Source organism: Brachycentrus maculatus, unplaced genomic scaffold, assembly GCF_059751285.1.
Source record: "Brachycentrus maculatus isolate JH-2025_06_01 unplaced genomic scaffold, ASM5975128v1 h1tg000359l, whole genome shotgun sequence".
Lineage (NCBI taxonomy): Eukaryota > Metazoa > Arthropoda > Insecta > Trichoptera > Brachycentridae > Brachycentrus > Brachycentrus maculatus.
The window spans coordinates 217,891-244,135 of NW_028281108.1; the positions used below are offsets into that span (position 1 = coordinate 217,891).

The 26,245-nt window shown below is 37.7% G+C and overlaps 1 protein-coding gene and 1 long non-coding RNA gene across 3 annotated transcripts in view; both read left to right on the forward strand.

Moving 5' to 3' along the window:
- The window catches only part of LOC148303638 (uncharacterized), a 165,223-nt gene that overhangs the window by 40,492 nt on the left and 98,486 nt on the right, over positions 1–26,245 (forward strand). Inside the window, exons 5-7 of one of the 2 annotated variants that reach the window (XM_088269651.1) lie at positions 21,792–21,890; positions 24,096–24,194; positions 25,513–25,611. In XM_088269651.1, the coding sequence (XP_088125777.1) occupies positions 21,792–21,890; positions 24,096–24,194; positions 25,513–25,611 (297 nt within the window). Of the gene's footprint in view, positions 1–20,118; positions 20,226–20,741; positions 20,848–21,791; positions 21,891–24,095; positions 24,195–25,512; positions 25,612–26,245 lie in introns of those variants that run through there. The other variant, XM_088269652.1, reaches the window with a different exon arrangement.
- On the forward strand, positions 16,209–19,770 carry LOC148303639 (uncharacterized). The gene is made up of 6 exons (XR_015838459.1): positions 16,209–16,255; positions 16,334–16,414; positions 16,690–16,943; positions 17,680–17,769; positions 17,869–17,957; positions 18,102–19,770. It is a non-coding gene; the product is annotated as an uncharacterized LOC148303639 (long non-coding RNA).

Genomic DNA, 26,245 nt, shown 5'->3' on the forward strand with positions numbered 1-26,245 from the left:
GGCTTACGACCGTCATAGGCTGGTTTAAGTTATCACTTTACACACGTGTAACATTCACCAATTCTACCCATTATTGACAACCACACTACTCAAATTCTTGGAAGTTCTATATATATGAACCAATTTAGAAACCTTGTTCATGAATCACTAGAACTTCACTTGAGACATCTATTGGTGAGATGAAAAGAAGCTTTTTTATTAAGCAGAAACTCTTATATTGGTATGTGAGATCCATATCCATGTGAGGTTCATATATATAGAACTTCCAAGAATTTGAGTAGTGTGGTTGTCAATAATGGGTAGAATTGGTGAATGTTACACGTGTGTAAAGTGATCACTTAAACCAGCCTATGACGGTCGTAAGCCCCGTAAATGCCCAGACTTCCATATTCTTTTTCATCTTTGATGAGATGTCAAAAAATAAAATGTTAATATTCCCTTTCCAGACATGCAGTGTACGAGACCCTAGTCCCTAAGCTAATTAAATATATTCACAAAATCCCTTCTTCGGGCCGCAGTGTGGCGGGCAGCCGTCTCGCCCGCCGAGCGCCCAGAGTTCCTTTTCTGGGCCGCCGCACGGGGTACGCGATGACGTCGCTTACATGCAGTATGAACTCTGTTAAAAGGAGACCTCCGACTGCCTTTATCATTATTTTATTTGTAATTTTTCCTTTACATCACACTATTTTATAAATATTTAGGCACATCCTGTGCGTGGGTATAAAATATAATGCAATGTACTTTATGGTTTGAAGCTAATTGTAATCACATTAAACTGGAAAAATAGGTGATTTAATAAGATGAGGAGTAAGAAATATGACGTATTAAGTATTTTCCATATGTTTCTTGTCCTTCCTCTCTCCCTTCCCTACAGACTGCTCCCGACCTGCGGACAGGAGGCTCGGCTGGCGATCCCACTATACCGGCTGCTTGGACACAGGAATCCGTCCTCCTTGGCTACCTCCATACGCCGCGCTCTCCGCGTGGGACTCTCCTAACGAGTGACTCCCGTTTCTACCTCCGTATACCGCTTCCATTCCCCTCCTTACACAAGTCTCGTAACCTGGCGTAGGTATGCTGATCTTCACTCCGCTTCGCTTTCCCGTTCAGACTTGACCGCTCCCGATGCCTCCCGTCTCCAACATCCACTCGCTTACTTCTCGGATGTTGCGGTCTTCCTGTATCTTCTACAGCGGAGTTGTGGACTCCCAACATGACTCGCGTCGCGAGGCCCCACGTGATTTCATCTACTCTCCATGTTGAACTAATCTCCCACCTCCCGATCTCCAATCATCCTCCCGTGTCCGAGTATGGAGTTTTATCCTCTTGCAGAATCGCCCTCAACTCCACTTCCTATTGGCTGGCGAGGATATGTTACTACCCCCAGAATAAAGCTCAGCCTCCTCGTCCAGCCCTCAGTTGATTGCCACGCCATTTACAAAACTTTAATGCTTAATAATAATAAAAATAAAGTAAGAAACAATATTGCCAAACACGTCGACAAAGAATAAATTAAACGGCTTTAAAAGACCGATAGTGCTTTTGCAAAAAAACTATCTTTCCAGGTTGAAATAATATTACTTTAACAGAAAATGTCTTTTGGCGGTGCTTTAACTCGGAACTCCTTTACAAGGCAATTCCGAATTTCTTAAGATACACGATCCAGGGATTTATCTCGGCGATATTATACATTATGACGGTTCGGACCATTTAGCAAAATAAAGTATTCGAGGGTGTAATTGAAGAAAGGTTCAAACCTTTCCGCGATCCTATGCAATCGTCGCTGGCTTTGAAAATAAGTAATTTTCACTTTTATATTGCGAGAAGGTTAGTTTAAAAAATTACCCACCTTTAAAATTTTGTTGTTGATGGATTGTTTTGCCAGCTTTGTCGGTGCTTTGACAAAATAAAAGTGGATGTATAAAACATACCTCGTCAAGTTTACACACACCAAGACAGCTGTCCAACCCGCAGACGAGAGATGACAAGTGACTTACTGTTTGATCCTCAGAACGCAAGACGGCCGAGTTGGAGCAGAAAGTTAAGGAGCTGGAGGACGCCCTGACTGCCCGAGCCGCTCCTAGCAGCTCCGCTCTGTCCCTGGAAAGGGTGCAAGCTGAACACGCCGAAACCCTGCAGCAACACCGCCAAGACACGGGTACTGATTCAGGATCTTCATAAATAAGTTTATATATACGAAGACAGCTTTCCAACCGCAGACAAGATATGGCAAGTGACTTATTATTTGTTCCTCAGAACGGGAGATGTTGCAACACATTGCACCATTGGAGCAGAAAGTTAAGGAGCTGGAGGACGCCCAGACTGCCCGAGCCGGCCCCGCCCCGTCCCTGGAAACCCTGCAGCAACACCGCCAAGACACGGGTACTGAGTCTTGTTGTTAAGTGCGAGATACTAAATGGACATTTTTACAAACACGATGGACAAATATTACACTCTACATCGGATTTGCAAACAAGGAACATTAGGATTATTTGATATTGATAAATACATTTATAGAAAAGAGAGTGAATGGTGCGCTGAATTCAGTTTTAGCAAATTAAACCTAGGATCTACATAAAGAAGAAGAAGAAGAAGAAGAAGAATATTGTTTTTCAACCTGCAGACAAGATATGACAAGTGATCCTACTTTACTGACTTACTATTTGTTCCTCAGAACGGGAGATATTGCAACACACTGCACCATTGGAGCAGAAAGTTAAAGAGCTGGAGGACGCCCTGACTGCCCTAACCACTCCCAGCAGCTCCGCTCTGTCCCTGGAAAGGGTGCAAGCTGAACACGCCGAAACCCTGCAGCAACTCCGCCAAGACACGGGTACTTTGATATTCAGAATATTCATAAATAAGAGATGACAAGTGATCCCACTTTACCGACTTACTATTTGATCCTCAGAACGCAACATGGCCGAGTTGGAGCAGAAAGTTAAGGAGCTGGAGGACGCCCAGACTGCCCGAGCCGGCCCCGCCCCGTCCCTGGAAACTCCGCAGCAACACCGCCAAGACACGGGTACTGAGTCTTGTTGTTAAGTGCGAGATACTAAATCATCACCATAACAAATATGATGGACAAATATCATACTCTACAGCGGATTCCCAAACAAGGAACATTAGGATCAATTTATATTGATTAATATATAGAAAGGAGAGTGAATGGTGCCCTGAATTCAGTGTCATCAAATAAAACCCCATCAGGGAAAGCTAAGCAGTACAGTCCCGGTTATATATGGAAGTGAAGCATTGAAGGATGAGAGTAGACTGAATGCAGTCGGAATGAATCTCTCGGTAGATGTTCCGATGGTGATACGAGGAATGGGGCAAGGCTGAGATAAGCATTATCCAGCTAACTAAGGAAGGTGGGTGGAGATGGTTTGGGCATGTGACCTTCACCATTCTACCCACGATTGAGAACCCTATTACTCGGATTCAGAGAGTTGTATATACGAGGGGAGGTCAAGAAGTTCGCGGAATGACAGGGAAGGATAACGAAATGAAACATTAAACTATTTTTCCTTTTCAATATATTTTTCCTTAACCCTAATACATTTATTAGATCTGTCAAATAACTTATTAATACCGTCAAAAATAAAAGATTTGTCTTGGGCGTCAAAATAGGCCGAATTTGCCGACTTTACTTCATCGTAGTCGCCAATATTTTTCCACGCAGTTCTTTCTGCATTTTTGGTAACAATTGATAGTCGCTTGGGGCCAGGTCTGGGCTGTAGGGTGGGTGGCGCAGTTGTTCAAAACCGCACCGGTGAATGGCAGCCGTCGCAACACGGCTTGTGTGCACGGGTGTATTGTCGTGCAAAACGAGCACGCCTTTTGTAAGCCTTCCTCGCCTTTTTTCTTTAATAGCTTCTTTTAATTGATCTAATAAAGAAGCGTGGTATTCTCCCGTTATTGAAACACCACATTCCTTATAATCAATCAAAAGGATACCTTCTGTATCCCAAAAGATCGTCGCCATGATCTTTCCGGCCGATTGAGACACCTTATACTTCTTAGGAGGGGGTGTGCCTTTTTGATGCCACTGCATCGACTCTTGCTTTGACTCGGATTCATAATGGTGAACCCAAGTTTCATTGCCAATTACAATTTGGGCCATAACTTCCTCCCTTTGCTCTCCACAGCGGTCCAAAAACTCGCGACAACTTTCTACGCGCTCGCGTTTTTTATGGGCAGAAAGCATTCTCGGCACCCATCTTGCACATACTTTAGTCATGCCAAGGTGTTGATGTAGCATGTTTAAAATGGTTGTTTCTGACACTCCAACTAATGCCGCAACTGTTTTTTCTTTAGCCGGGCATCTTCTAATACAACTTTTTTTATTATTTTTGGCGTGGTAGCCTCAATCGGCCGTTCAGTGGAGTCCCTCCCTCGTTTGAAAAGGGCGTGCCATTTATAAATCATGGTTTCCCAGGAGCGGAGTCCCCATAAACAGCTAACTTCTTCTCCGTCTTAATCCTCATTGCTCAGGGTTGTGACCCTTGCAGAAGCAATGACTCTTCTCCAGTTATCCCTTGACTGCGCTGCACGTAGCGCTCCAACCACTGAGGTGCCTGCTGCTGCCTTAATTTGATCGGTCCATCGTGTGGGGGATCTTCCTCTCCCTCTCTTTCCCTCCAGGCTACCGATCGCAACTAGTCGTTCCAGGCTATCCTTGTTGCCACGCGCAACGTGTCCAAAGAACTGGAGAATCCGTCGGGTACAGATATTGGCCAGAGTCAAGCCATCCAAGCGTAGTTCCTGGCGAATGGACTCATTGGTGCGTCTAGCTGTCCATGGAATTCGGAGCATGCGCCTCCAACACCACATTTCGAAGGCATCAATTTTTCTCCTTTCTGCTGCTTTTATAGTCCATGTTTCAGCAGCATAGAGAAAAATGGAGTGGACCAAGCTCCTGACAAGCTTCATCTTGGTGTTGTTACTCACACCCCGGTCTTTCCAGATTTTGTCTAGCTTAGACATGGCACTTTTGGCGATGGCGATACGACGTCTAATCTCTCCTTCACAAGTTCCTTCATTGCTGATTTGAGATCCAAGGAACTGGAACTCGTTTATTATCTCTAAACCTTCCAGTGAGTTCCCGAGATCACCAAACAGCTAACATCTCTTGAAAAATGGTTTGAGGTGTCTTTCCTTGTTTGGTGAGAATCTTAATGACGGCGCGATATTCAATTTTCTCCATAGTGGCTAGTTTCTTCCCGATTGACTTGTTTACTCGTTGATAACTCAAAAGCTAATGACCGGATTAGGCTGAAACTTGGTATATATACTAACAATGAGTCACTCAATTAGCGCCTACCTGGATGAGTAACTCACCCTCGCCAACCCCGCCATTCCGCGAACTTTTGACCCCCCCTCGTGAGGATGGTTTGGGCTCTAGTGGGGTTGAATATGTATTCTCTGTAGCAGGTATTTCTCCGCTGATGGTGGCTGCCGAGGAGGGAAACTCGGAGGCAGTCGACGTACTACTGGCAGCGGGAGCTGCGGTCGGCCGATCGGATAGCAAAGGTAACCCATACTCTCCTTGGCCGATTACAGATCTAACTACTCGCACGTCTGACTGCACTGATGTATGTCCTCGGTCGCAGGTCGGACAGCCCTGGTGTATGCGCTGCGAGGGGGTCACCTGGACGTGGTGAAGGCCCTGTTAGCGGCAGGAGCGGATGCCAATCTGTGACCTCAATTAGCAAAGTAACTTTACTTTCGTGAATGTCTACTCGTAATCGGGTTAGTACTTAAATATGACATGAAATGTATTTACATTCAGCGCAAACGTTTGTCTGTTTTCAGGAAATCCACTTGCCGGACTCGCGTTCTTCTCGTGTCAAACTGATCCACCCGATCCACGCCTCGCCTCGGTTGGCGACATATACCATAGTGTACATGCTTTTATATTGTAAATAATAAATAAATACATAATATGTAAACAGGGATCTCTACTTATTCTCAATGAAAGCATCAAGCACCCATCTGCCATCTGCAACACGAGTACCCACTCCTGTAAACACGCTGGCCACATAGGCGCTCGCGTACCTGCTGTGGGGGGTTACTACCTGCTATGCACCTACCGTAGCTGTATATTCTATATTTCATCATAATAAAACCCTTATCCGCACCCCAATGGTGCATAGGGCACTGCGTCATATAAACGCAGTGTTATCTTGATGTTTACACATGAAGGAAAGGTGATCAGCCCTCCGCTTCAGGTACCAGTCCAGGGTAATATTGATAAATATTATACATTGAAAAAATCACTCATATTTATTTTACCCTCCCTGGGAATCGAACCTGAGACCTCCACAACGGTAGCCGAGCGTGCTGACCATTACACTACGGAGGCGGACGCCTCGCCTTTACTTAGCTTACAACATTTTGAGTGTGTCCAAATACTTGTTCACAAAATCTGGATTATCTCCAAATACAGGAGTTATTTTCATATTATTTTTTGACATCTCATCAAAGATGAAGAAGAATACGGGAGTCTGGGCATTTACGGGGCTGACGACCGTCATAGGCTGGTTTAAGTGATCACTTTGCACACGTGTAACATTCACCAATTCTACCCATTATTGACAACCACACACTTAGCTTATATTATATTTAATACAAAATCTTCTCACAGTAAACAAAGGATTTCTTTTTACATTCTTTCAGACTCCTTTCATTCTTCATGCATTTTCAAACCCTCGTACAATAGACAATTTTGCGACTGTCTTATTTTAACCTTATTTCTAGTACTATGTTCAGGAAAATTTTTGTTTAAAATTATTTTCTCCTTAAAATATTTGGGTAATTTATCATTAAATTTTTTATGTATAAAGATAAGCATTATATATATATATATATATATATATATATATATATATATATATATATATATATATATATATATATATATATATATATATATATATATATATATATATATATATATATATATATATATCGCTCACTCCTTTCAAGGACGTCGTAAATCAAATCGTCGTCAATTTCAGTTGTGCATGCCTTCAGAATGCCCAGAAAATGTACTATATCCCAGCAAAAGAGGCATATTTTTAACTCAATATTTACCCGCTACAGGGCAGAAAATGTTGTTTTTACATTTTGAAGAAAAGGTATTGTTTAATTGAGAGATTAATTTATAGAAGGATGAAAGTAGACTGAATGCAGTCGAAATGCGATCTCTCAGAAGAATGTGCGACAAAACGATGTATGATAGATGTACGAATAGTGAAATAAGGAAGGAATGCAAAGCTGAGATAAGCATTATCGATTAAATTAAGAAAGGTGTGTTGAGATGGTTTGGACATGCGGAACAAACGAGTGAGGAAAGAACGGTAAAACAAATTTATGAGGCGAATGTTATTGGGAAAAGAAGCAGAGGAAGACCGAAAAAAACATGGCACGATCAGGTATGCCAAATACTTGAAAGTGGTCAGGTTAGGAGTCGTAACAATCGGCGGGTATGTATGAGGAGATGCATGAACGTGGAAGAGGCGAAGAATGTTTGCAAGGACAGAGTGGTGTGGCGCTCTATTCTCTCTGCCTACCCCTGCGGGGAAGCGGCGTGATGGTTAGTTAGTTAAATATATAAATATATGTATATATATATATATATATATATATATATATATATAATATATATATATATATATATATATATATTCTACATTTTAACGGTGTTATAAACCAAACATATTGCCATTGATAGGCCTTTCAAATGAATATGTAAGATTGAAATGAATGCGTAAATATGTTATGGAGGAATAACTAAAATCTTAGCCGAGTCTTTATTATATTTATAGAAATATTATGGTTATTAGAAGCAATGTGTACAAGACACACAACACCGGGAAGGGAGGGATAAAGACTGTTTTTCTAAACAATGTGTTTTGGGTTGTTTGATTTTTCAGTGTTTTTGATGTGTTTGATCTTGGGGTTCCGTGTGTGTATTCGCATAGTGTGCTGCTGATTTTGCTGGGACGTTTTCACCAACTCCCCTCTTTTTACATCTTTTCAATGAAACACATCATTTTTAAGTAGTTTCTTTATTAAGTACATAACAATTGTTTGTTGTATTAAAGACCTTATTTCGTAAAGACATTGATAAATATTTTTTGAAAGCAACTTAGTCTAACTTATTTATCGTAACTGCAGACAGTTGGTAGAATTCCAAATTGAATTGTCGGGTAATATATCCCAAATTAAACACGGTTATTGGATTGAATTCTACTTTTATTTACATATATCGCTCACTCCTTTCAAGAACGTCATAAATCAAAAAATGATTTTTCAGGAGAACGTTTTTAAAGTTTAAAAATATAATGTAATGTATTGAAAATAAATATCAAGCCACTTGTTGAACTTTTCACTGTGCAACAGATCTTTTTAGGTAAAAGCTAAAGGTTTTTTCTCCATTTGAAAAATATTTAGTATATTTGAAAAAACAATTTAACAATACCTTTTCTTCAAAATGCAAAAACAACACTTTCTGCCCTGTAGCGGGTAAATATTAATTTCATTAATTGATTCGGCAGTCACTTTGTGGTAAAATCTATCCATACTTAATTATTGTTTTACTTAGTAAATACCACTATTTCTTAAAATCTACTGTTAAAACAGTAGGTAAATATTAAGTTAAAAATATGCCGCTTTTGCTGGGATATAGTACATTTTCTGGGCATTCCGAAAACATGTGCAACTGAAAATTGTTGATTTTTGATTTATGACGTTTTTGAAAGGAGTGAGCGATATGTATATGATAATATGGGACGCGTTTCCTCTTATTAAGACATCATCAAACACTCAGTGTGGACTGTTTTTGAGTGCTGGACTGTTTTTGCATACTAATTTATTAATAAATAATATAAATTGAACCATAATCTTGGATTTGCTAACATTCATCAATAAATCACTTTCCTTGCACACATTATACACTTTTGTCACCAACACCTGCAGGTCTTCTCTGCTATCGGCAAGAAGAACAGCGTCGTCAGCATACAAAAGGCAACAGACAGTCAAATCATTCATTCTAGCTCCAACATTTAAATCTTTCAGTTCTTTCACGCAATTATCCATGTATAGGTTAAACAGCCACGGTGACATTACACATCCTACTTGGAATACTTGAAAGTGGTCAGGTTAGGAGTCGTAACAATCGGCGGGTATGTATGAGGAGATGCATGAACGTGGAAGAGGCGAAGAATGTTTGCGAGGACAGAGTGGTGTGGCGCTCTTAAAATTTAAACATCAAGGGGAAGTTGATTTTTTTCATTGAATCGAGAGGAGTTAATAAAAGATACATATTATTAAGAGAAATTAAATTACAGAATTTATTCTAAACATAATTTACAAATGAATCCTCGTCCAAACAGTCGCGTTCTGAATTGTATATATATATATATATATATATATATATATATATATATATATATATATATATATATATATATATATATATATATATATATATATATATATATATATACATATACATATATATATGGCGAATGGACTCATTGAGTCCATTTGCTAGGAACTACGATTGGATGGCGGAGGGAAAGAGAGGGAGAGGAAGATCCCCACACGATGGACCGATCAAATGAAGGCAGCAGCAGGCATCTAGGTGGTTGGAGCGCTACGTGCAGCGCAGGCAAGGGATAACTGGAGAAGAGTCATTGCTTCTGCAAGGCTCACAGCCCTCAGCAATGAGGAATAAGACGGAGAAGAAGAAGAATATATATATATATACACTACTACTACTACTACCATCGCGCTGTTTCCACACAGGGGTAGGCAGAGAGGATGGAACGCCACACTCTTCTGTCCTGACATACACTCCTTCACATCCACACATCTAGTCATACGTGCCCTCCGATTACGCAGACTTTTGACACCGCCAGATTTTAGGTTCTGATTGATCTGATCGTGCCAAGTCTTTTTCGGAGGTCCTCGTTCTGTTTTCCCTCTCACATTCGCCACATATATTTTCTTAGTCATTCTCTCGTTATCCATTCGCTCCACATGTCCTCCACATTCGCTACATATGTATATATGTAAAAAATAATTAATTTAAAAATAATAATTTTCGCTCCAAAAATATTTAATTTGCTGCCCGAAACCATTAAGATTTCCAGGAGTGATCGGGTCTTTAAGAACAGTGTCCGTCGATGGTTACTTAACATTGGAAGGGACAAGGTGGAAAGTGAATTAATTAAAGTCCAGGTGTAATTATCATATTGAAAAACCTTAAAACATAAATTATTTTTGTATCTCCTGTATGTTATGTTTATAATCTAATCATTAAAAAAAATATATATATATATTAAAAATTAAAAAAAAATATATAAATAAACTTTGTATTACCATGTTAGTATTCGGCTCAACACAGGCCATGCCTAAAGAGCCGTAATATGTATAATAAATGTGTATTTGAAATGAATATGTATATTGAATGTATCTATGTTTTATGAAAATAAATAAATAAATAAATATATATATATATATATATATATATATATATATATATATATATATATATATATATATATATATATATATATGTATATAGTACAACCTTAATTATAATAACTATTATTATTATTATTCTATATTTTTTCTATGTATTGTATTTCAGATGTTCCTTAAATATTATAACATTATTTACATAGTTTTACACGTCGATGGTCTTAAACTATAGCATTGTTAGTTTGTTTTGTCGTCTAAATCAGCTTTTTTAGACATCTCAACATAGACGAAGAAGAATATGGAAGTCTGTGTATTTACAGGGCTTCAACAAAACTTCAAATATTTGGAATGATTATTATGAATATTATGAATGAAATGCGCTCCCTCAGACGAATGTGTGGAAAATCATTGTATGACAGAATTAAAAACGACGATATAAGAAAGGAATGTAAGGCTGAACGAGGAATAATTGAAAAGATTAGGAAGAGTTCTTTACGGTGGTATGGACATGTGGAGCGAATGGATAGCGAGAGAATGACTAAGGAAATATATGTGGCGAATGTGAGAGGGAAAACAGAACGAGGACGACCGAAAAAGACTTGGCACGATCAGATCAATCGGAACCTAAAATCTGGCGGTGTCAAAAGTCTGCGCGATCGGAGGGCATGTATGACTAGATGTATGGATGTGAAGGAGGCGAGGAGTGTATGTCAGGACAGAAGAGTGTGGCGTTCCATCCTCTCTGCCTACGTGATGGTAGTAGTAGTAGTAGTAGTAACAACACCTTACTATGTAACTATCTAACTCCATACGAGATTTTTTGAGATTTCTTCAAATTGGCAATGCCGAGAGCGATCCAACTAATACTGTTCAGTACTTTTATAACAACATGCACAACTTACATAATACTTATAGATAATACTTCCATCAATTAAACCATATCCGCTCCCTAGGTAGAGCATATGGAGTCCACAAACTGTCTCCAGGCTTTTCTGTCGGCTGCCAGCTCCCTCGCATCCTCCCAAGTCAGATCCGCGGCCCGAAGTTCTGACGAGAACTGCCGACGAATTGTAGCAGTGGTCGTCCTGGGCGGCGCGAACCTGATGCCTCGTAAAAGAGGCGAGCTTGATGGCGGCTCTCGGGGGGCATGCGGAGTACATGGCCAAGCTGACTGAATCGCCTTTTCTTGACGACAGTTGTGACCAAGATTTGCTGCGTCCTACGCCTTATCTCTTCATTCCTCACAAAGTCAAACCACCTAAAATTCTCGGCAAACACCTATTCTCAAAGCTTAGTACACGGCTGCTCTGGGCCCTTGTAAGGTGGCATGTTTCACAGCCGTATAAGAGAACAGGAGCGATGCAGGCATTGTATGGGCGGCATTTGGTCTTCACCGAGTATAAACCCGATCTCCAGACAGCCTTCATACTGTTAAATGCGGACCCTGCGAGTCCTGATCGCACTCCCAGTTCCTTTTGAAGGCTGCTATTTTCAGTCGCGTACACTCCCAAGTACTTGAGACCCTCGACCCTTTCGATGCGCTGGTTCCTCAACTAATAACAAAGATAATACTTGAGGCCATAAATTTTGTTGATGTAATAAACCGTGTATTACAAATATATCACTGATTTAAATTACATTCTTCATACATGACCGCGGGCCGCGCGTAAGGGCGTCGGGTCGCGGGTTGGCCACCCGTGTTCTAGAGCATTGTTCCGTCGCGTGTGTGCCGCGGCACACTGGTGTACCGCGCTGATTAGTTGGTGTGCCGCAGAAAAAAAGTCTAGTTTTGTGAAAATATTGATTGCCTGCGCTCAGCTAAGTAGACTCACATTTCCCATTAACCGTTTTCCACTTTGACCATTTTTTCTCATAACTGATCATCTACTCTGATCAAAAAAATGCGATGTTTTGAATATTGAAAGCATTAACTTTGTGGATCATATTGATATATTATTTCGAGAAATAAAAATACTTCGTGTTCTGATCCACTCACATTTTTATAAACCAACTAGTTCCGGCAACAACCTGTTGCCCTCTTCAGGGTTTAATTTATGAGAGTCATAAGTTTTCTCGCTTGTCTTTGAGCCTCTGTATCATACATATCGCTCACTCGTTTCAAGAACGTCATAAATAAAAAATCATAAATTTTCAGTTGTGCATGTTTTTGGAATGCCCAGAAAATGTACTGTGGCAACCCACACATCTACTATGGCAACTCAAATCGAGTGAAATAACGAACACACCACGGAGCCCGCAACGAGCGGAAACTAGCTCGTCACACTTCGCCGCCGCCCGTCCTCAGATCGACACGTATTTCAACTGTTCTCATATTAGAATCACGCGATTATTCTTAAGTATTTTCTTGATTGTAATTTTATAGAACTGAATAAATTTGTGTTAAAAGCAATCCGCTTTCATCTTGCTTCCCTTCTGATAAATTAAAGTGGTATTCAACTAGAAACCACAGTACTATATCCCAGCAAAAGAGGCATATTTTAAACTTAATATTTACCCGCGCATTATATTTTTAAACTTTAAAAACGTTCTCCTGAAAAATTAAGTATTTTGATTTATGACGTTCTTGAAAGGAGTGAGCGACATATGTGACAAGTTGTGACAACCCTGACATTTTCAGGGAAGCAAATAAATCGCATATTGAATACATTTGGTAAGTTATTTAAATATCTTTTCAAGGTGTAATGTTTTTAAGTTATAAAAATAAGATTTAAAAATGATTTATTTTGATTAAAAATTCACGGCCTGCTGAGCACAGCTACACTCCATACTACACTACATACCGGCATTTATCTAGCTACGGCTTATGCAGCACCGCTTATCATAACCCTACTCGAACTTCAACTTTTTAAGTTTTATAGCCTTGGTCTACTCGTGAGTGGATTTACTCTTTATGTTTAAACTTACTATAATTTCATGTAATTCATGAGTGAAAATTCTAGGCAAAAACACTCGCTATCTCGCTACAGGCATGAGTTTATACATTTCATTGCATCTTAGTTAGCAGTGAAGTTACTTGGGTGTAGACAAATATCACTTCTGCCGATGTTTCGATAACAAATTGACATTCCCGGCGAATCAACTAGTATATCCTGAAAATGCTCTTTTCATACCTTCAAATCGCTTACTCCTTTTCGCTTTTAAGTCTCGGCGTCCTAAAAATTTGTATATTACATTTAATAATGGTATGATTGATAATCGAATCGGATTGCGGACTGTCGAGGCAACTGTCAGTGTCAGACGAAAAACCACAGACATAGAAGAAATAAACGTAAAATCTATGTAAACAGTAAAACGAGCATAGACTATTCAAGGTACCTACACATCCCCAGAATACCTATTTACTCACAAACCCTTTGGTTACCAATCATTCAGTGGATTTTTATACCTATTTCTGATTTATACCTAAATTGATATATTTGTGTAAATAATAAAATAACAAATATTTCTCTTTCAAAAAAAGTATTGTGCGGGTAGTCCGTGTTGGTGTGCACGCGTGCCATTGTATGCAAGTACTAGAGCTGCTATCGACCGATGGCTATGCATTAGGCACAAATCAAACCCTTTCATCGCGGATCGGATGTCTGGGAACAATTAAAAGGTCGTCTTCTGCAATTCTTTGTACGAAATGATGATTTTAACGCCAACAGAAAGCGCTCACTTCTATTGAATCTTTCAAGTTCAGCTTTTTCGTTGGTATAAGGTTTACACATAAATCATAACGGAAGTTAGTTTTGGAAATATATTCACATCGCGTGAGAGAAAAATTTTATATAGCGCTTTGATTGGCGTTCATGATGAGCCAGGATGAAAATTTTATCTGTAAGATTAAAATCGAAAAGTACTAACTGCCAATTTGGATCTAGATTATATGCAAGTCTAATAGGTATTTCAAAATGGGTTTAAAGGGATGTAGGCCGAAAGAACATTTATTTCATGAAGGGAACGCTTTGAGTTTTCAAAAATGCATTGAAATGGCGTCAACAATCAAACATTTAAATTAAAGAATCGTTCTGAATTTAATCAAAAAATTAATTCAAAAGTCAACAGTTTTAAATATAAAAAAAGGAATCATCATCAGTCAGGAACGGGTTGACAATTGGCAATTCAGCCGAATCGTTCGGTTGGCGATAAGAAATAAAAATAATTGTCACAAATGTTTCAGGTCAGGTATACGAGTAGTTTGTCGTGTAAGTGTAAATAAATGCTACAGGCGTGCTAAACCGGGACATTTTAAAGTAATTGTCATTTTTCTAAGAATAAAAGCGAGAATTTAAAGGCGATATCGGGAAATAACATGGAACAGATAGAACAGAACTATAAATGATACAGTTTTCAGATAATTGTGAATAAAAATAGTAGAGAGTTAAAATTTTTATTGGATTCTGGCGCGTCTGTTTCTGTGGTACCAAAAAATATTTAAAAATCATAAATTATCCAACGATCAAAGGAAATTACTAAGTTTTGACAACTAGCAGTTGCAAGTTGTGGGTAAATGTGTAATACCTGTTGGGTATAAGGAAGTATTGCAGAGGATGTATCGCACCAATGCCATTCAGCTGAGGCACGAAGAAGTCAGTAATCGTGGTTCTGTAGCGCTCTCCATTGGCCGTAGCATTCTGGCCGGCATCGCCTATAAAAAAAACCGGGCCTATGATTTCGCCTGCCCATAAAGCACACCAAGCAGTGACTTTTATCGGATGTAAGGGCGTCTCGACAAAGGCTTCTGGGTTTTCTCCACTCCAAATTCGACAATTCCGCTTAGTGACATTTTGCCTTGGAAAAGAGGATCAAGCTGAATATTGTTTTCGACCCATTCAACAAACCTCGACTCGCATAATCGTCACGCAGTTTCGACTCTTGCAAATGGCAAAACGTACTGACTACAATTCAAGTGTCAACTATCATTGACAGTCTGTGTAAAGAATGTTGCAGTTTAAAAATAAACCATAAAAAATACCCTTTGGAATAAACCAACGTACTTGCAATCTTCTACTGTTCCTCTCCCGCCGTGACCGTGTTTTTTTATTTAATATTTTTTTATATAATTAAATAACAACTTTACAATTTTTCCACATATATTTTGTTTGACCCGTGACCGTGTTCAGTCGTTACCGACATCGTCAGACTTGTGGGAGGCTAGACAAAATTATATGTTATAAACATAAAAAGGAAGGGGTCGAAGTCCATGATTTTAAGTAAAATTTTATGTCAAAATTTATAATAATAATTACACATAAGTTATGGTTTGCAGTATGACTTTATGCAATTTTATTATTGAAATGTATTTTTGTTCGTAAATTGAAATAATGTCTGGGGAATCTGGAACCGTCGGTTGACAACCCTTTCTACTGCCCATTAGTGGGGGAAGTCCTGTCTTCTAAAACTTCGGGTAGTTATTTCTTATCGACATGACATTTGAGTAGCCGTTGTTTGCATTCAACCAGCCTGTGATATCTCGCGGCCATCTTTGATTCCTGCGGTAAGAAGGGTATGAAGGGGAAAAAAATAAATTTTTCGATAGACCTTGCGCAGTAGCTATTTACCGAATGACGTATCCGAGGATCTGAATGGGCTAAATTATGACGTCATGCGCAGAACAATACGAGTTTAAAAATACCTTCTATCATTTCAACTGTGGTTTACCCCCTCCCCAACCATCAAAACATATGATTTCGGTAGGTAAACAAAACTTCACCAAGATGGCCGTTTTCCCGTTGGCTTGCGGACCATTCCATTATCACGGGTATTTTTTTTTGAATCATTTGAAATAAAATGGTTTATACAAATATTATTAGTTTATATCATCTCTGTTTTGTTTCAGGTGTAAGATTTCAACTAGGCATTCTATATCAATCCAAAAGGAATCAATGTTTCACTGCCAAACATATATTGTGCAAGAAACGTAAGTTTAAATTATTTGCTGATGTTTATCATTTCTGCATTATCACTTTCATTATGTTGTGTAACGTTAAACTAATGTTTTTTTAAAATTATTATTTATAGTTTGTATGTAACTCAGAACTTCGTATATTTAATCTTGAATTCAACCGAATTTAGACGGCCATTTTACTACGCACTTGTTTTCTCCGGTTAATTTTAAAATTATTCAAAATATTACATATTTATGTTATTATATTTTAATTGTAATGGTTTTTACAAATTTCTTTTTTATTTCAGGGTGTATGGATAAGATTTCAATCAGGCATTATATAACAAAACGAATCTTCGTTTTTGTTTTTGAGTTTCGAGAATCGAATTTGTTTCGAGAATCCAAATCAAGAATTGATGTTTGAGATATACATTTTCCCTGTGAACGAACGAACAAAGGGATGTTATTTAATATCAGTGCGCTAGATTTAAATTTATCACTAATTGGATCTTTCCTCAACCTGCCTCTGCTAAACGAGTATTCTTTAGCAACGAAATACGACGTAAGTTAATTATCTGTTGATGTTTATTATGCTTATTTTATTAGCTATTTTTTTGTACTATGTTACACGCAATATATATATACAATAACAGATTTGGAAGGGTTTGAATATCCTGATTTCTATAGGACAATACATAACAATGCCGAAGTGGTGAGGAGGATGTTTTACAATGGGTAGTTGCAGTCATCAAGAAGTACTTCTCCTTGTATCATGATTGAAAGTGAAATAGCAGAAAAAGGGAACCTTAGAAGAGAGGATAAAAGCGAAGATAGCAAAGAAGAGACAACACTGCAAAAAATTAAGTTTTCAGTGTTAAGATCGCATCTCGATGATCTAATAACATTTATCAACTACTCGTCAGATAACGAAGTTCTACTATATTGTATGCATTTTCGTAAATTTAGAGGGTTGATTGAAAAAAATTGTTGTTTTTTGAAAGAGTGCAAACAAAACATTTCAAAGCTGGATTACTGAAAGCGTATCGATATCAAACAGCAACATCACTTCACGACGAGTGTTCGAAGACAAATTTTTTTTTTTAGTTTTGCATTGTTTATTTATATCTAAATACAGTGTTCATATTTTGAACAAGAAAAAAATGTTTATTTTAAACCTATTTTCTAACCCATTCTCTCCAATTAGTCCATTTTATCGAGGTTTTATTTCTCATATACATGTATATAGATTCTTGTGGCTCTATTACATACCCAATATTAATTTAATTATATTCTTACAGCTCTCCGTTCCGAGTTATCTAGTGCTAGCGGAGCTCTCTAATTATTATGAGCAGCTAGCAGAGCCTCTTTGTTTACTCTTGAACCCCGGTGTATGTATCTTTTTCTTTTGTGAAATCATTTATTTTACTTCAATAATATTTTAAAATCAATATATTATGTCTTGGTATTAATTAAGTTAAATTTTTCAGCTCTTTATTCCGTGTTACCGAGTACTAGCAGAGCTATCCAATGGAATCAGCAGCTAGCAGACCCTTTTTATTAGCTACTGAACCATGTGGTATGTATCTTCCCATTAATGTAATTATCAAATTTCTTATTCATTCGTTCTCATACACACCTTTTAATATTATACACGTTTCTGTGGAATTCTATGTTAAAATATTTTACTACTTTACATTTGATGCAATATAATTTATTTTAGGAGTACAGCCACCCGTTTTGTCAATTTTATTGGAGAATCGAGAGTTTCTAATCTGACTCCAAGGAATCAAAAGCTGAACATGGGCGATGAAGACGAAGAAGCAACTTCGATATGTTCAAAAGAAATCGACAACATTTGAACAATGGCACATTGCTGCTCGTAGATATTAAGAGGGGAAAGTATTAGTATAATACCTTTCGTTGTTAAATCTGATTCCTTATAGATTTATTTAATGTCAGATCAAACAATCGCATCGCCATAAAAGGTAGATGATATACCTGAAAAGATAAAGCTCTTGCTATCGCTTTATATACAGAAGGACCTAAGGGCTACAGGTTACTGGCTAAACTCTGCTTTGCCTTCTCCAGTAACCATTGAAAAATAACTATACTTAATTAGGCTGAAACCCGGCATTAATGACATATTATTTACCAATTTAAAAACAAAAGAATATAAAATTATATATTATTATTATGATATATCATAATAATGATAGATCAGTAAAAACTTGTACATAATTGTTATATTTTATGAAATGAGTCCTCATGTAAATTTCAATTTACGAAATGGATTTATCGAATTGCAATGTTTTTCGATCACACATTAACTATTAGGATAAAAGGGCTTTACACACCTTACAAGCAACCTCAATAATTTTCTTTTTTTGAAAGTGGTGCTAAACATGCAGATCTGAAGGGTATTGTTCTAACAACAAAGAAATTTATTTTATTTGGCCTTAAGCCTATAGCTATTGTGTGATCAGGGTACCACTGTGTTATTCTAAAATTGTTCAAATGAGGCCGATCTTATTTATTTATATCTAAAAGTACATTTCTATAATATATAGGTCCAAGAAAACTCTTCAGTATTCCTGGTGACTTTACAATTCGATATATGTATTTAACAATATTTCTTTATTGATATGAAACATAAATACAATATTTGGTAATGCCTTAAGCACTTTCGTTTAAAGTAATGCACATTAGTTGTAAACAAGAAGGCTTTTTGGGACCTAGTTTGAGCATTTGAGCACTACACTGAATTTTACTGTCCGGCAGTCAGGTTAGCATGAAAAAACGGATGATTGGCTTGTGCACTTGTCCGTCTTTCTCCGGATCGGTGCGCTCGATCGGTGCACGATCATGGTTAGCATGAACTCGATCACTAAAGCTAAACCGTTGAAATCATTTTTATTTGCAATAACCGGACTGCCAAACAGTAAAATTCCGTGTAGTGCACAAGCACCCTTGGGGCGTTTGTCCACTACACGGCATTTTACCGTCCGGCACGTCAGTTAGCGTTTTTAAACGACGATTGGCTTGGATTGGCTTGTGCTTTACTCCATCTTTCTTCGGATCGGAGCTCTTGATAGGTGCGTGAACACGTTGCGCGTAAATTCGATCACGCTACACTGTCGTAGTCGCTTTCACTTTTCAAAACCTGACTGCCGGAGGGTAAAATTCTGGGTAGTGGACAAGTGCCCTTTGTGTGTGTAATTTTAAGTACAATAATAATTTTATATATTCCTGTAATATTGTAATTTTCTTTGATTTGATCCAGAAGGTTATAGGTTTAAGAGAACTAAGAGTTCTAACAACTCGAGTATGTAATTGGTTCACCTTCCGGTTCAGTCAAAGTATGGATATAATAAACCTTTTTACCAGCTAAATGATTTTTTCATTTTTCAATTTCATTGAATAATGTCAAAATCAATATAGCCTAAATATGTCATCAACATAAAACTCTGTAAAATGCGTATATTGCCATTTTCCTGAAAAGGCGGGAAAATGACGAAACGCATTTTACAGAGTTTCATGTCGATGGCATTTTTAGGTTATTTTGATTTTGACATTTGAGCTTCTTCTTCCTTTTTGTCTCTATAAGGCTGTCGAGTGCATCGATCAGCTGATTTTTCTGCGTAGGTTATTTTTTAGTGTGAATAGTGAGAATATTTAATTTTCTTGATTTTTTTCAACACGTATAATCATTTACCATACTAATTTGACAAAGATATCAATCTTTACTAGTATATAATCTTTGCATTCAACCTTTGCTGCATTCTAGTATATAATCTCCGGGTGAACGCTTGTGTGTGACTTGGCCATTCAATATTCCCTTGTCAGGGTGAGTTTTTACTGTATTTATTTGTAAGATTTGTAACCGATCTAACTTACTAGATGCGTGTAAGGATTGAACGTTTTTATTTGTCCAACTTTTGACGGTTCATTAATCCTTATTCCGCACGACCGTCCTGTTTGCGGCGCGTATGGTGATGGTGATGGTGATCACAATAAATATGAGCCCGAATCGGCCTCTAATATTTAGTCTAAGTTTGATTTATTGTTAACCTTCCGGAACACGCGCTACAAGTTGTAACAATACACCGTGAGACTGTGAGGCATTCATTGCATATATTTGGCACACTTGACGCGCGGATCTCTTCCTCCACTGGATAGTAGCAGTATTTCTAGAAAATCACCATTCAATTAATGCCGGCAATGTTGAACAATGAATAGAAAACTGTGAGCATTCATCATTGTTAGCTAATTGACCCGTTTCGTTTTTTTGTTACTTATGAATGTTGAATCTGATGATGGAATGGCTGTTTTTTATTATAATTTATTGGTTATATTTCTACAGATGTCCGGACAAGGTTTACTGGAGGCAGCGGAAGGGGGAGATGTGGCGAAGGTCAACACTCTCCTTAAACAACATAATATAAACGTAAACTGGACAGCTAGTCGGGGTAAGATATTCCAAGATTATTGAACTAGTGAACCGAGGAATGTAGCAATAATAGGTGATGTTAGTAAAGCGATATGATATACAAGTGGGAGAATATTACTGTATATATTCTACCTTTGCCGGCCAATGTCAAGTGGAAAGCCCCGTGAGTAGCCAGACTTCCATATGGAAGTCTGGGAACAAATAGATGGTCCGCTCTGTTAAGGCACCTATCCCTGCAAGCTAGTTTGGTTCCTCCACATTCCCGGATGATATATATTTGCCGTTCCTAACTTGCGTGCCTCGGACAGTGGTATTGGGAGGACAGTTACTCGCCGCTAATAGCTTCTTCAATATTCTGTCTCCGTTGCGCAGTGGTGAGCGCGTTTGGTTGCCGCGCTCCGGGTCCCCGGTCCGATGGCTAGAATACTGAATACCGTCGGCCTCGCTTCGTGTGAGGCTCAAATTGTAACAAAATTGGGTAACATATAATAATTTTATGTAATAATAAATGTTTTCTTTAAATGTTTAAAATTCCTACAAATATTCCACCGTATATGTCATTGACTTAGAACAATAAACACTAATTAAACATTGTATTCCAGCAAGGTTTCTATTCCAAATTTACAAATCTTCTTGCTGACGAGGTAGAGAACTCATACAGAATAGAAAATCTCCTTATTAGATTATAATTCAAATGTCATTTTTTAAAACGTTATAGAAAAGAACAATAAAAAACTAATGGATAATTATATTTCATAAAATGATGTGAAAATAAGTATTTAGTTATGCCCTTCAAGTGATTTCTCACAAAAACGGCACAATATAAGTTATACAATTAATAAATAATTAAATGCAAGAAAGTAATTAAATGCTTGAAAGGTTACTGGGATAGGTAGTGGGGTCCTGCTACATGGCCTCGCGCTGGCCGTACACCCTGTATATACAGTACATCCTCCGTTACAGGGTGGACTGCACTACACCATGCAGCATACAGGGGCCACCTCCCGGTAGTACGGGCACTCCTGCAGGCAGAGGCTGCAGTAGATCTGCAAGATGTAGTAGGTAAGTGTAACTAGTAGTAGCAGTAGTAATATGCCCAACACACGCAATGTACATACAGGACACCATGGTATATAGGTTACATGAATCATCACTAACTAGCAGAAACGGAAATATACATTTATTTGCAAACGGCGCATAAAGACCTTTTATATATTAAATGTTAAAACAAGCACTGATTATTTGAACTACTTAGTTGCATTTCATAGTTGAAAAACACATAAAAAAAGTGATTTTGTGACATTGTTACGGTCTGACTTTTGTACAAAAAATGAAAATTAAAGACCTTTTAAATATTAAATGCTAAAAAAAGCACTGATTATTTGAATCTACTGAAGACTCGAATTTTTCATGTTCAATGAATTTATTTTTTATTTTTTACCTTATTACAAAAAATTAACTAAAAAAAAACAAAAAACATTAATATTTCAAAATCGATCCGGAGACATAAGATGATTCCGATGTGTATAAAATATTTTCAAAAAAAGTGTCAAATTATGTTTTTACCATATATATATATATATATATATATATATATATGGTAAAAACATAATTTGACACTTTTTTTGCATCGCACGGCCAACTCCAAGGTAGACGAGTCGCGTTCAGACCACCATAGAGATGGATTCACAGCTGGGAATCTACTTCGCTGGAGGCTAATCCCTCTTAAAAACAGGCCACGAGGCCTACACCATGAAGGGGTATAAATGCACATACGTAAAGTGATCACTTAAGTCAGCCAAATGCCAGGTCGTAAGCCCTGGGATGCTCGGATATACGCCTTATTTCGTATAAAACGACAGATGCCATGTCATAAGATAAGACATTTATCGTGTTTATTGGTATCATCCATACGGTGAATAATCCAGTAACTGTCACAGTTTCTAAATTAAATAGGAATTTAAAAAACGTTTAAAATGAAATTAACTAAGCATTTTCTAATATTAACAGTCTCCCGAATTATTTTATTATTATATATATTCACAAAGTCCAATTATAAGATAAAATGTTTCATTAGAATCCGAAACATACTAACCATCGACAACCTGAAGAGAGTTTACTACGCTATCGCTCACTCACTACTGCAGTATGGCATTATTGCATGGGGAGGCTCGTACAACAACATACTGAACTCTGTGAAAATAGTACAGAAAACCATCATTAAAGTCATCTTGAAAAAAAATATATATTTCCAACAAAATTATTATTTAAAAAATTTCAAGTCCCAAATATAGAATCCATTTATAAAAAAACCGCAGTTTTTCAAATACTAAAGGGTGACAACTATTTAAATCTAACAAAAAATTTATCATCGAGATTCTCAAACGATTTTTCTACTCCAAAATGCAACACCAAGCAATTTCAGCAAAACTTCAAATATTTGGCAATCAAACATTTCAATAAACTTACTTCCTAAAGAAATAAAAAAAATAGATGATATAAAAATCCTTAAGAAAAAAATTAAAGCTCTATACATTTAAATCTTTAAAAAAAAAAAAAAAAAAAAACTATTATATCTTTTATTATATAACATTAAACCACGAGTGTAAGTCCCTCTCCAAGCACAAAAGCGCAGACTCTTTTATGGAGAGGCACAGCGAATCGAAATATAAAAGTTCTCCATATGTATAAATGATTCAAATGTATTATGTTATAAATAAAAATGTAAATATATTAAATGAATAAAAAAAAAAAGATAAAATAATAAAAATGAAAAGGATATTTTCTGGAATTTCTCCTGTATGTGATTATAATCCAGGATTCGGACCTCACATACAAATACGAGAGTTTCTGCTCAGTAAAATAGCTTCTTCGTCATACCAATGGATGTCACTAGTGAAAATTCTAGTGATTATAAAGTGTTTAAAGTGTCTAAAGTGATCACTTAAACCTGCCTACGTCGGTCGAAGGCACCTTGAATACCCAGACTTTCATATTCTTCTTCATCTTTGTTGAGATGTAAAAAAATATTTTAATAAATAACTCCTATAAAAATATTTACATAAGTAAAGTAGGGTACATATAAGCCCTTCCAGTGATTTCGTACGAAAACGGCGCTATATAAATTATCCAAGAAGTAGATAATTAAATGTAAACTATTGGTGACTATAACACACTGGGGAGGTTACTGGGATAGGTAGTGGGGTCCTGCTACATGGCCTCGCGCTGGCCGTACACCCTGTATATACAGTACATCCTCCGTTACAGGGAGAACTGCACTACACTGTGCAGCATCTGAGGGCCACCTCCCGGTAGTACGGGCACTCCTGCAGGAGGGGGCTGCAGTAGATCTGCAAGATGTAGTAGGTAAGTGTAACTAGTAGTAGCAGTAGTAATATGCCCAACACACGCAATGTACATACAGGACACCATGGTATATAGGTTACATGAATCATCACTAACTAGCAGAAACGGAAATATACATTTATTTGCAAACGGCGCATAAAGACCTTTTATATATTAAATGTTAAATCAAGCACTGATTTTTTAATCTACTAAAGACTCAATTTTTTTTAGCCTTACTGCAAAAATTAAACTAAAAAACAAAATATCAACATTTCAAAGTCGATCCGGATACATATGATGATTTCCGATATGTTTAAAAGTTTGTATATACGGTAAAAACAATATTTGGGGCTTTTTTTGCACCGCATAGCCAACCCCAAGGTAGACGACTCGCGGTCAGACCACCATAGAGATGAATTAACAGCTGGAAATCGACTTTGCAGGAGGCTAATCCCTCTATAAAGAGGGGGGTATGAATGCACATACATAAAGTGATCACTTGAGTCAGCCAAATGCCAGGTCGTAAGCCCTGGGATGCTCAGATATACATCTTATTTGGAATAATTGATATCATGCATATGGTGAATAATCCAGTAACTGTCAGTTTCTAAATTATTTTAAAAATGTTGATAATGAAATAAATTAAACATTTTCTAGCATTAACTGTCTCCCATTCACCAATTCCAATTATGTATTAGCTAAAATAATAAAAAGGATATTTTCTGGGGTTTCTCCAGGACTCGGACCTCACATACTAATATAAGAGTTTCTGCTCAGTAAAAAAGGTTCTTCGTCTTACCAATAGATGTCACTAGTGAAAATTCTAGTCATTCTCGTACAATGTTTCAAAATTGGATCACTTATACACTCGCTCTGTTTTAAGCGATCACTTTACACTCGCGTGTAAAGTGATCGCTTAAAACAAGCCTACGACGGTCGAAGGCCCCGTAAATGCCCAGACTTTCGCGTTCTTCTTCATCTATGTTGAGATGTAAACAATAGTATGATAAATAACTCCTATAATTGGAGATAATCTAGATTTGTGAACAAGTATTTGGACACACTGTTGTTCACATTAAATTTTTTCAAAACGTAAAAAAAGTAATTGACAATTATGTTTTATAAAATGATCTGAAAAATAAGTTCAACTTCCCCTAGCCCTTCGAGTGATTTCTCTTGAAAACGGCGCTAGATGAATTGTCCAATAAATACATAATTAAAGGTAAACTATTGGTGACTATAACACACTGGGGAGGTTACTGGGATAGGTAGTGGGGTCCTGCTACATGGCCTCGCGCTGGCCGTACACCCTGTATATACAGTACATCCTCCGTTACAGGGAGCACTGCACTACACCTGGCAGCATGTGAGGGCCACCTCCCGGTAGTACGGGCACTCCTGCAGGAGGGGGCTGCAGGAGATCTGCAAACTAAGGAAGGTAAGTGTAACTAGCAGTAGAAGAAGTAATGTGACCAACACATTCAAAGAAAATATAGAGGACTTGGGATATAGATTTGGCATTAGTGGTGCATAAGGCACCGCATCAAACTCTTTTATAACTATACAAAAGCGGGGTGATCAGATCGGTGGCAACCAGTTGACGTAGGTGAAGGAACTTAGAAATGGAGGAGGAATAGAAGGTCTCGGAAGGGTTTTTGGATAGGTATTGAGGTCCCGCTACGCGGACTCTGTGACATGTGTGCGTATGTGTATGACACAAACCCGTGTATGTATTATCTCCCTCGTTTAGAATAACTAACTAACTAACTAACCATCCCGCCACCCCGCAGGGGTAAGCAGAGAGAATAGAACGCCACACCACTCTGTCTTTGCAAACTTCCTTCGCCTCTTCCACGTTCATGCATCTCCTCATACATACCTGCCGATTGTTACGACTACTAACCTGACCACTTTCAAGTATTTGGAATACCTGATTCCACATTCTTCTGAGAGATCGCATTTCGACTGCATTCAGTCTACTTTCATCCTTCTTTTGCCAACTCCATGTTTCACTTCCATACATTAGAGTTGGAACCAGGACTCCGTTGTGCACTGCCAGTTTAGCTTCCGCT